The 12,177-nt window shown below is 40.6% G+C and overlaps 1 protein-coding gene across 4 annotated transcripts in view; it reads right to left on the bottom strand.

Annotated features, from left to right (window-relative positions):
- Positions 1 to 12,177, bottom strand: part of gkup (glucuronokinase with putative uridyl pyrophosphorylase) — a 51,723-nt gene extending 39,546 nt beyond the window's left edge. For all 4 annotated transcript variants that reach the window (XM_060943818.1, XM_060943817.1, XM_060943819.1 and 1 more), the window contains exons 1-6: positions 12,044 to 12,177; positions 6,717 to 6,823; positions 6,587 to 6,631; positions 6,304 to 6,457; positions 6,126 to 6,197; positions 5,729 to 5,817 (exon numbers count right to left, since the gene is read on the bottom strand). In XM_060943818.1, coding sequence (XP_060799801.1) covers positions 5,729 to 5,817; positions 6,126 to 6,197; positions 6,304 to 6,457; positions 6,587 to 6,631; positions 6,717 to 6,823; positions 12,044 to 12,100 — 524 coding nt within the window. In that variant the 5' untranslated portion in view covers positions 12,101 to 12,177. The remainder of the gene's footprint in view (positions 1 to 5,728; positions 5,818 to 6,125; positions 6,198 to 6,303; positions 6,458 to 6,586; positions 6,632 to 6,716; positions 6,824 to 12,043) is intronic.

Below are 12,177 nucleotides of genomic sequence, written 5' to 3'. Positions count from 1 at the left end.
ATCATGTTGTGGGGCTGCTTTGCTGCAGGAGGGACTGGTGTGCTTCACAAATAGATGGCGCCATGAGAAAAGAAAATTATGTGGCTATATTAAAGCAACATCTCAAGACATCAGCCAAAAAGATAAAGCTTGGGCATGGATGGGTCTTCCAAATGGACAATGACCCTAAGCATACCTCTAAATTACACTGAGTGCAGAATTATTAGGCAAGTGAGTATTTTGACCACAACATCCTTTTAATGCATGTTGTCCCACTCCAAGCTGTTTAGGCTTGAAAGTCTACTACCAATTAAGTATATCAGGTGCTGTGCATCTGTGTAATGAGAGGGGGTGTGGTCTAATGACATCAACACCCTATATCAGGTGTGCATAATTATTAGGCAACCTCTTTTCCTCTGGCAAAATGGGTCAGAAGAGAGATCTGACAGACTTTGAAAAGTATAAAATTGTGAGATGTCTTGCAGACGGATGCAGCACTCTTGAAATTGCGAAGATGTTGAAACGTGATCACCGAACAATCAAGCGTTTCATTGCAAATAGTCAACAGGGTCGAAAGAAGCGTGTGGGGAAAAAAAGGCGCAAAATAACTGCACATGATCTGCGGAAAATCAAGCGTGAAGCTAACAAGCAGCCATTAGCATCCAGTTCTGCCATATTCCAGAGTTGCAACATTCCTGGAGTGTCAAAGAGTACAAGGTGTGCAATACTGAGGGACATGGCCAAGGTAAGGAAGGCTGAAAAACGACCACCACTGAGTAAGGCACACAAGATAAAACGTCAAGACTGGGCCAAGAAATATCTTAAGACTGATTTTTCTAAGGTGCTGTGGTCTGATGAGATGAGAGTGACTCTTGATGGGCCAGATGAATGGGCCTGTGGCTGGATCAGTAATGGGCACAGAGCTCCACTCCGACTCGGACGCCAGCAAGGTGGAGGTGGAGTACTGCTATGGGCTGGTATCATCAAAGACGAGCTTGTTGGACCTTTTCGAGTTGAGGATGGACTCAAACTCAACTCCCAGACCTACTGCCAGTTCCTGGAAGAAACCTTCAAGCAGTGGTATAGGAAAAAGTCAGCATCTTTCAAGAAGAACATGATTTTCATGCAGGATAACGCTCCATCTCATGCGTCCAAATACTCCACTGCGTGGCTAGCCAGTAAAGGTCTGAAAGGTGAAAAAAATAATGACATGGCCCCCTTGTTCACCTGACCTAAACCCCATAGAGAACCTGTGGTCCATTATAAAACGTGAGGTCTACAAAGAGGGAAAACAGTACACCTCTCTGAACAGCGTCTGGGAGGCCGTGGTTGCTGCTGCACACAATGTTGGTCGTGAACAGATAAAGAAATTGACAGAATCTATGGATGGAAGGCTTTTGAGCGTCCTCATGAAGAAGGGTGGCTATATTGGTCACTGATTTGTTTTTGTTTTGTGTTTGAATGTCAGATATGTTTATTTGCAAATCTGGAGTTGTCATATCAGTGTACCTGGTGAAAATAAAAAAGTGAAATGGCTACATATTTGGTTTTTATTAAGTTGCCTAATAATTCTGCACAGTGAAAGTTACCTGAACACATACATATTCTCCTAAAATGGCCAAAACTAAAAACACCCCACTCTAACTTCCATACATATTCAGCTTTGATATTTATGAGTCTTTTTGTTTGATTGAGAACATAGTTGTTGTTCAATAATAAAACTAATCCTCAAAAATACAACTTGCCTAATAATTCTGCACTCCGTGTAATTGCAAAGTGGCTTAAAAACAAGAAAGAAAGAAAGAAAGAAAGAAAGAAAGAAAGAAAGAAAGAAAGAAAGAAAGAAAGAACAACTTTATTCATCACACACTTGTGAAATTTCTTCTCTGCATTTAACCCATCTGAAGCAGTGAACACACACGTGAGCAATGAGCACACACACATACCCAGAGCAGTGGGCAGCCATGCTAACAGCACCCGGGGAGCAATTGGGAGTTCGGTGCCTCGCTCAAGGGCACCTCAGCCCAAGGCCGTCCCATATTAACCTAACCGCATGTCTTTAAACTGTGGGGGAAACCGGAGCACCCGGAGGAAACCCACGCAGACACGGGGAGAACATGCAAACTCCACACAGAAAGGCCCTCGCTGGCCGCTGGGTTCGAACCCGGACCTTCTTGCTGTGAGGCGACTGTGCTAATCACTACACCACCGTGCTGAGGTATTGGAGTGGCCATCACAAAGCTCTGACCTCAATCCTGTAGAAAATTTGTGGGAGACACCAAAACGGCATGTGTGAGCAAGAAGGCCCACAAGTTTGACTCAACTCCACCAGTTCTGTCAGTAGGAATGGACCAAAATTCCAGCAAGATATTGCGAGAAACTTGTGGAAGGCGACCCAAAACGCTTGATCCAAGTTAAACAGTTCTACGGTAATTCGACCAAATACTAACCAAGTGCATGTAAACTTCTAACTTGGATGAAAGTAATTAAAAATTCTCTGAAAAATTCTCTCTCTGATTATTCTGACATTTTACAAATAAAAAAAAAAACTGGGGATCCTAACTGACCTAAAATAGGAAAAGTTTCTTCAATTTTACTGTCAGACATGGAGAAAAAAAGTTTGTGTCTTTTTCTAAACTGTATGTAAACTTCTGGTTGCAACTGTATATGCGACACAATGAGGCAGACTTATTTAACAAGAGTCCCCTGCTGGCAACTCGGCCATAACTCTGATAAAAGGTGACTGAACTGAACGAAATTACTATATGCGTATTACCAACATATAACAAAGAATCCTGTCAAGTTTCATGAAATTCCTCCAAAAATTGTAAGAAGAGTTGATTTCAGAAGGTGAGTACCCTTCCCGGGACGGATGGACGGACGGACAGACATTGCCAAGACATAATCCCCCTTCAGGCCTTTCGGCCAGCAGGGGATAAAAATTGTGCGGGAAGTTGATTTCAGAAAGCGCCAAAGTAGAAGTTTGTTAATAATTGAGGGCATCACTCTGGGAAAATTTGCCCAAATTAAACGAAATTTCAATATGTATATAACTGTCATATAACAAAGCCTTTTGCCAAGTTTGGTGAAATTCCTCCACAAATTGTGAGAGGAGTTGAGTTCAGAACACCCTCGTTAAATTGTCAAAGTACAAGTTATTTAATCAAGGGTCAAAACTCTGGTAAAATTTTCACAAACGAAATTAAATCGCAATCTGCGTATTACCGTCATATAACAAGGTCTTTTGCCGAGCCTCAAGAAATTTGTCCAAAAATTGTGAGAGGAGTTGATGTCAGAAGGCGAGCACACCTTCATGAAATTGTGAAAGTACAAGGTTGTTCATCAAGGACTGTAACTCTGGTAAAATGCGACCGAATTGAACAGAATAACAATATGCGTACTACTGACATATAACAATGCCTTTTACCAGGTTTGGTGAAATTCAGAAGGAAAACACACACTCATGAAATTGTCAAAGTATCATTTTGTTAATCAAGGGCTGTAACTCTGGTAAAATATGACAGAATCTAACGGAATTACAAGATGCGTATTACCGACATATAACAAAGAATCCTGCCAAGTTTTGTGAAATTCCTCCAAAAATTGTGAGAGGAGTTGATTTCAGAAGGTGAGCACCCTTCCCGGGACGGACGGACGGACGGACATCGCCATGACATAATCCCTAAAAACTGATAAATTTGATAAAATACTTGTAAAACTAGCAAAACTACGATGTAAACAGAGAATATAAACAGCTGAGTTGCTCCAAGTGACTGCTACCTGTCGTCATCGCATACGTCAAGTCCATCTGGCATTTTAAACAAAATTAATTTTTCTCGAACACTATTTGGTCTCCGAAAATGAAAGTTTGATTTTTGAAATCTGCAACTACTTTTACTTAAGATAAGTTTGGGAATAAATCCGCTGGAGGATCCCTTTCATGTTATGGCTGATTGGTGTATTTCAGTATATAAGAGACAGTTACAGTGGTGCTTGAAAGTTTGTGAACCCTTTAGAATTTTCTATATTTCTGCATAAATATGACCTAAAACATCATCAGATTATCACACAAGTCCTAAAAGTAGATAAAGAGAACCTAGTTAAACAAATGAGACAAAACTATTATGCTTGGTCATTTATTTATTGAGGAAAATGATCCAATATTACATATCTATGAGTCGCAAAAGTATGTGAACCTATGCTTTCAGTATCTGGTGTGACCCCCTTGTGCAGCAATAACTGCAACTAAACATTTGCGGTAACTGTTGATCAGTCCTGCACACCGGCTTGGAGGAATTTTAGCCCATTCCTCCATACAGAACAGCTTCAACTCTGGGATGTTGGTGGGTTTCCTCACATGAACTGCTCACTTCAGGTCCTTCCACAACATTTCGATTGGATTAAGGCCAGGACTTTGACTTGGCCATTCCAAAACATTAACTTTATTCTTCTTTAACCATTCTTTGGTAGAACGACTTGTGTGCTTAGGGTCGTTGTCTTGCTGCATGACCCACCTTCTCTTGAGATTCAGTTCATGGACAGATGTCCTGACATTTTCCTTTAGAATTCACTGGTATAATTCAGAATTCATTGTTCCATCAATGATGGCAAGCCGTCCTGGCCCAGATGCAGCAAAACAGGTCCAAACCATAATACTACCACCACCATGTTTCACAAATGGGATAAGGTTCTTATGCTGGAATGCAGTGTTTTCCTTTCTCCAAACATAACGCTTCTCATTTAAACCAAAAAGTTCTATGTTGGTCTCATCCGTCCACAAAACATTTTTCCAATAGCCTTCTGGCTTGTCCACGTGATCTTTAGCAAACTGCAGATGAGCAGCAATGTTCTTTTTGGAGAGCAGTGGCTTTCTCCTTGCAACCCTGCCATCCACACCATTGTTGTTCAGTGTTCTCCTGATTGTGGACTCATGAACATTAACATTAGCCAGTGTGAGAGAGGCCTTCAGTTGCTTAGAAGTTACCCTGGGGTCCTTTGTGACCTCGCCGACTATTACACACCTTGCTCTTGATCTTTGTTGGTCAACCACTCCTGGGGAGGGTAACAATGGTCTTGAATTTCCTCCATTTATACACAATCTGTCTGACTGTGGATTGGTGGAGTCCAAACTCTTTAGAGATGGTTTTGTAACCTTTTCCAGCCTGATGAGCATCAACGACGCTTTTTCTGAGGTCCTCAGGAATCGCCTTTGTTCGTGCCATGATACACTTCCACAAACATGTGTTGTGAAGATCAGACTTTGATAGATCCCTGTTCTTTAAATAAAACAGGGTGCCCACTCACACCTGATTGTCATCCCATTGATTGAAAACACCTGACTCTAATTTCACCTTCAAATGAACTGCTAATCCTAGAGGTTCACTTACTTTTGCCGCTCACAGATATGTAATATTGGATCATTTTCCTCAATAAATAAATGACCAAGTATAATATTTTTGTCTCATTTGTTTAACTGGGTTCTCTTTATCTACTTTTAGGACATGTGTGAAAATCTGATGATGTCTGAAGTCATATTTATGCAGAAATATAGAAAATTCTAATGGGTTCACAAACTTTCAAGCACCACTGTAAGTACAGGAATACATAGACGTTCCCTGAGGAATGTCGTTCACCAAAATATCCAGTGAAACAATTTGTAGCTTCTTTTGAACATTTTAGATTGGGTTTCCTTAAACACTGCATCAATAGTATTCTTTTGGTCTGTAAACAGTTATAGAGCAACGCTTACCTATGAGATTCTGAACATACTTCTACAATGCCTCTGGTGTAACATTTCTCCCCTTCTTCCAGCTCATAATATATAGCCAGCTCTCCAGACTGAAGAATGAAACCTAAATGTTATTAACTGAGCCAATCAGTTATGAATCAGTCTCTACATGTTGCTTTAATAGATTACACATGTGAGTATTGCAGGTGAAAATGCAGCCAAAAGCAATGAGTTAAATGATACTATCGTTAATTCGTTAAAATATTGGTTTCACAATGGTCGCAAGATTATATTAGTAATATATTGTCATGATATGGTAATTTGCCATGCCTATACAAAAACTGTATGTGAATATTAGCGGGCATGCATGACAACATTGCTATTGCACATACTTTGCATAAACAGCATTTGTTTTTACCTTGGACCTAAAAAAACGAATAACTTGAGCAATGTCAAAGTTCTGGTCAGAACAAAGCATGTCTCCTGCAATCTAGAGACACAAAAACACACACCATTAAAAGCACAACAAGCCTAGAAAATTAAGGAGGAAGTGCAAAATGCTGGAAATGTAAACGTAAATTGAGTCAATGCCATACCACCATGATGTCATCTTGAATGTGACGGCTTCGGATGGCTAGCTCCAAGTCAGTGACGGCCCCAAGCCGATCCTCCAAAGTGGTGCTACCATCATTCACCACATTCTCCACTGGAAAGTCATTGGCAGTTGCCCACCGCTCATAATGTTTGTACCTAGAATGATGGGATGAGTCTTTTGTGAAAAAACTCTGAATATTACAGACAATCTTAAAATACGAATAATGGCTTCATCATTTAATATCAGGACTACTGATTAAAAGAAAAATTCTAAAACACACTCACTTATCTGCATTTGTGACTAAATAAACTTCACTGAAGAGTTGTCGCCTATAAAAGACAACATAGTTTAAATAAATGTGGCTGGCTGAAACATATCCTTTCAAAATAATGCATTAAATTTAAGGCAACTTACGTGTTGACTGTTTCCCACCAGAAATCAAGGATTTTCTTTCCCCCAACACCAGGTAGCAATGCTTTTGGCACCCCGGCTAGGTGTGCGTACAAGCCGGTGACATCATTCTGCCACAAAGAGAAAAACAGTAAACATGTTAATAAACATGAGCGGCAGGGTAAGTTGCCATAGAGCTGAATGTTAGACCAGCGATCATGTCAGGATACATTTTGGACTCTTCACAGCATATGAGTATAGGTACCATCAACGGACTTTGGTCAAGTGACCGAAGAAATAAGCTTCATCCTCAGGTGGTTACTGATTGACCAACTTAAGGCGACTATGGCCGACAGGCAGGCCTGGACAAAGATATCTCTGCAAGTCACCGTCCTGCCAGATGTCAGATGATGATGAAACCACAAGAAAAAATCTGTAACATGAACTGTTCCAACTCTTCCCATGTGGCCATTTTGAAAAAAAAAAATCCTGAAATGTTTTTCCCCAGAATTTAAGTTTAATAATCAATACTAAAGTGGCAGCTCCAATTATCGACAGTCCATAATTATCGACACCTTTTCAGATCAATAAAAAACAATTTTACGAAGGTGAGTTTCAGTTATTATTGGTTAATTAATCAACCGGAAGACCCGCCTCGCTCTTTGATTTTGTCGTCTGATGACGCAGCTCGTTACCTGAGATGGAATTTTTTTAGCACGATCAGCAATTTGATGAAAACCCGGACGTTATCATCGCAGGTAAGCATGGTGAAAAGATCATGGACATGTTTTTGCTGATCAAATTCACCGATATTTCATGATCTCCTCGTCGAAACCTACTTTGTTTCTTACTCTTTCATTTGACAGCCGCCTTTTTGTATCTAAACGCACGTTTGAGAATCACGTGAGGTGTCGATAATAGTGATCACTTTCACCGGTGTCCACCATTATCGACACCCTGTGGAATTAAGGGACATTTACAACCGTTATGGATCGATCTTTGTGTAACATTGTTGAAGTAGATGAAGTACTTTAAAAAAATACAAGTGCTGTGATTTATAATCATTTTCCTCTGATTCATAACAGAATGGAATGTTTATAGAGTATTTGGAATCCGATTGCAATAAATAGAATTAGAGCAGAATTAAACTCCTAGCATATGAACAATTACATGCTTGAAATATTCAGATTTTTCGATTCCATTCAGAATTTTTTTTTTGTAGTTTGTTGTAAATATCTACCAGGAATGACATGCGACCTTTGACCTGGATGTTCATGTGGTTACAATCTCAGTTGCCTATTGACGTTTATTAGTAAACTATAAAACTAGAAATTAATACAAACAACAACAAATGATTAACAAAATGTGATCTACAGTATGAAAACACTGAGAAAGCGGGTAGAAAGTGAAACAAAAAGATTTTCTGACGCAGGTTAAACATTATCAGTTCATTAATTTACAAACATTAGAATTACTTCCTCATTTACGTAAACACCCACATCCATATATTTATATAAAATATATTTTGTACTAAATATAAGTCTATGTAAAACAAATTTTAAATAAAAATTGTGTTTTGTTAACTTAATACCACATACCAAATTTTTTTTTTTAATAATAATCATCTGGGTGTTGATAATTGTGGAACGGTGTCACGTGATCTGATACGCTAAGGCTACGTTTACATTACGTCGAATCAGCGGATCATCAGATTAACGTTCTTAAAACGATTCGCGGTTACACTAAAACCATTAGCCGTGCACACAGCAACACCAATACACGGATACGCTCGGCTCCGCAGGCATCCTGCGCTCCAAATCACTCCGCCCTGAACAGCGAGTGCCCTCTGGAGGGTGCGCACTCCGGCCCTGCGCAGCTCACACAGCGCGCGAGTATAGCGCACGAGCAGTGATTTGGGACTGAGCCGCTGTGTGTGTGATCCCAGCGCATATCACTTACCACTTGCAAGTGGAAGGATGGCAAGCCTAAAGACAATCATAACTACACAATGGGCAGTATTTGCATCAGTATTTGCAGTATTTTCATACTTTTATACTCTTTAATGAAAGGTGATACAAGGCGGAAGTCCGCGCCGTTTTTCAGCAGTCGCGTCACATGACCAACGCCAGCGAATCAGGAAGGTGGATATCACAGTGACGTTGTCCAATGAGGACGCCAGCTAGAGCTCAGCACAGCGTATTCGCGTATCTCAATGTTTACACAGCACCGGACCAGACACGATCTAGATTGAATACGTGGACGCTGGCGGATTCCCGTTTCCCGGCTTTTCCAGGTGGTTTAATGTAAACGGACAGTGCATCCGCGAAGAAAACGAGACAGATACGGTCTAATGTAAACGTAGCCTAAGTAATCGGGAATCAACTCATTTTTTTCCAGTGGAAGGTTGAGTAATTATTCATGCACAATTTACATATTGAAAGTCTTTTTTACTTTTGCAACGGCCAAAAGATCATTAAGGTGCTGATAATTGTAGCTGCCGCTCAATATATAGTAACTCTAGGCTATAATTCCTAATAAATACTGAATTTACCAGCATCTAAATAATATTGGCTGGTGTTGAGTGGTATATCAGATATTCCATTCAGCTCACATGATACTGAACGAGTCGAAGACGAGTAGCTGAATTGAATATATCTGATATACAATGAAAAAAAGTCAGCCAATTTTATTATTATACATACACACTCTCTTCATATCAGCCTTCTTGAAGCCCAGCGCGAGCTCACCCGCAACTCTGCGCCATCAGCGCAGCAGTGAAGTAACCTTCCAGCCGGTGTAGCGTTCATCAGTAGTGTTAGCAAATGCTAATAAAGCGGTCAAGCCAATGCTATGAAGAGGACGTAGCACAGGCTAACAACTGAGAAACTAAGATTTCTGTCTCCAGACTCTTCTTCCACGCTGCACACTCACCATAGTGTTTTTCACCCAGACTTCAGTATTCATTTCCCTGTGTAATTTACGGAGTTACTTTTAAAATCAACATCGACAGCTACACACAACAGAGCTACCTGGCAGCCTGATGCTAATCCCTTACAAAATCCTTTGCCCTGTTGATTTTTTTGGTGTGTCTGGCTAAGTTTTGGCTGAGCTCAAGTCCCAGCTCCAATAATAACAGTTTGCCATTGCTTGTAAATATGGGTGAAGAATATCTAATGAAATTTTGGTAGCCTTTCGGATGTTCAGTGTGTCTTTCTCTTTCCCACGAACACAGAAATGCTTCTGCGCATGCACAGCAGAAAACTCCCATATTGGATATTCGCATCAGCTCTGACGTGTGATATCATGTTGTCTTGACAACCATGCAATATCATAAACCACACTGAACGCTCATTCTCCATTGAGTAGAGTGGCGTAATACATGTAGAATAAGCGATATAATGACAATACTGCATGCAATCAAACCAAATGAAAGGAACCTACTAGAAGGGAATAGAACACATATATGTTATTTACCAGCTGGGAGGTTCATATGGTGAAATACCGTGACCAAGGTCTTGAAAGTACTGAGTGAGGCCCTCTGGGCTGAGATCAGTATTCAAGGCCGAGGTCACGGAATTTCACCATACGGACCGACCTTAAGCTGGTAAATAATATTAATTTTTTTCTTTATCAAATTCTAACAGAAAACGAGAGCGCCCGAAAGGGAAAACCGAGCCGAGCCGCCATTTTGAATCCTCATTCACGGCTGTAATTTACTTACTTTTAAAATAAGTGCAATATCTCTCCTGCTGCCCCCCTTTCCCCCCTCCTCTCTCTCCCCCCTTCCTCTCTTCCCCATATCTTACTCTTTTTATATTTGTATCTGTAAATACTGAATTTATTTTAATTTATCTAGAAGTTTTTCTCCATTTCTTTTTTCTGTAATGATGCTGCTGGAATCTTAATTTCCCTGAGGGAACCCGCCCAAAGGGATCAATAAAGTTTTATCTAATCTAATCTAATCTAATGCAAATTGCTTCCTCCTCGGTATACAAGTGCACTTCCATGGCAGGAAAATAACTACATTTTGCCGCCTATGTAGTCCCCTATTTATACAAAATTGAGTCATTCAGGATTCAGCCATGTTTTTGCTCGGTGTTAGCAACAGTTACAGGTTTTTAGCTTTCTCCTGAAATGTTTTCTTTTATTTCTTCTTCCTCAGGGTAGTAAAACTCGCTTTCACTGTGAACACTGTCGTTATCGCTATCCATGCTGTAAAATTAATGCTATTCTCCTGAGAAATCTCATCTCATCTCATTATCTCTAGCTGCTTTATCCTGTTCTACAGGGTCGCAGGCAAGCTGGAGCCTATCCCAGCTGACTACGGGCGAAAGGCGGGGTACACCCTGGACAAGTCGCCAGGTCATCACAGGGCTGACACATAGACACAGACAACCATTCACACTCACATTCACACCTACGGTCAATTTAGAGTCACCAGTTAACCTAACCTGCATGTCTTTGGACTGTGGGGGAAACCAGAGCACCCGGAGGAAACCCACGCGGACACGGGGAGAACATGCAAACTCTGCACAGAAAGGCCCTCGCTGGCCACGGGGCTCAAACCCGGACCTTCTTGCTGTGAGGCGACAGCGCTAACCACTACACCACCGTGCCGCCTCTCCTGAGAAATGCTGGCAAAAATTTATAATATTTTTGATAATCTTATAAATAAATCTTATAAAAAAAAAAGATAAATGTTGACAAAAAATTCTACTTTGTTTGTTGTTGTTGTTGTGAACGAGCGAGTCGACAGAGGTCCGTATCGTAGGATACGATACGGACCCGCTCGCCAGCCAATCAGAGCGCAGGATTTGATGGAACCTGCACCGCGAAAAAAATAAAATGTTTTTATTCCATAGAAAAAGTGTCCTAGAATGGAGGAAGCAGCGAAGTTGAAAATACAAGTTTGGGTTGATAAAAATACTGAAGTGCACAGACCTTACTGCAGTGTCCAGCTTCGTGGCTCCAAAGGAAGTCAGTTACTCTAAGGGGCCACATCTAACTGCTGATGGAATCTGAAACCTGATTGGTTGAAATTAATTTATGGGATCTGCCCCAGGTCTCCCTCATCCCAAGTCTCCCCGCTCTCCCTTAAACATGTTGTACTAATGATATGTATAATTGCATCATTAATAATTTGTCCAAGTGCATTTCTAAGGGAAAGTCCAATACCCTGTCCACACTCCTTCCTTTGGATGGATGCAAATATTCCTCTACAAGCGATATAAACCCACCCACACTCACAGCACACTTGGTTTGTTTTTCCACGCCATCTTCTAACTGTTACTGAACACAGAAATGAGACACGAAATATTCAACACTCAGATAAAAAGACTGCAGTTCTGTACCTTAATTTGCGTCTCTAAAACAGTACCATGACCTGCAACAAGTAAAATACAAATCATTGTACACCGTGTTGTTTATTGTTTACAGAAAGTTTGCAAAATGATCAGAAACATAGTTCAGAGTCCATAGTTCAGGA

Source organism: Neoarius graeffei, chromosome 17, assembly GCF_027579695.1.
Source record: "Neoarius graeffei isolate fNeoGra1 chromosome 17, fNeoGra1.pri, whole genome shotgun sequence".
Taxonomy (NCBI): Eukaryota; Metazoa; Chordata; class Actinopteri; order Siluriformes; family Ariidae; genus Neoarius; species Neoarius graeffei.
The sequence above is the reverse complement of the archived record's forward strand: the minus strand, read 5'-3'. Positions and strand labels throughout refer to the sequence as shown.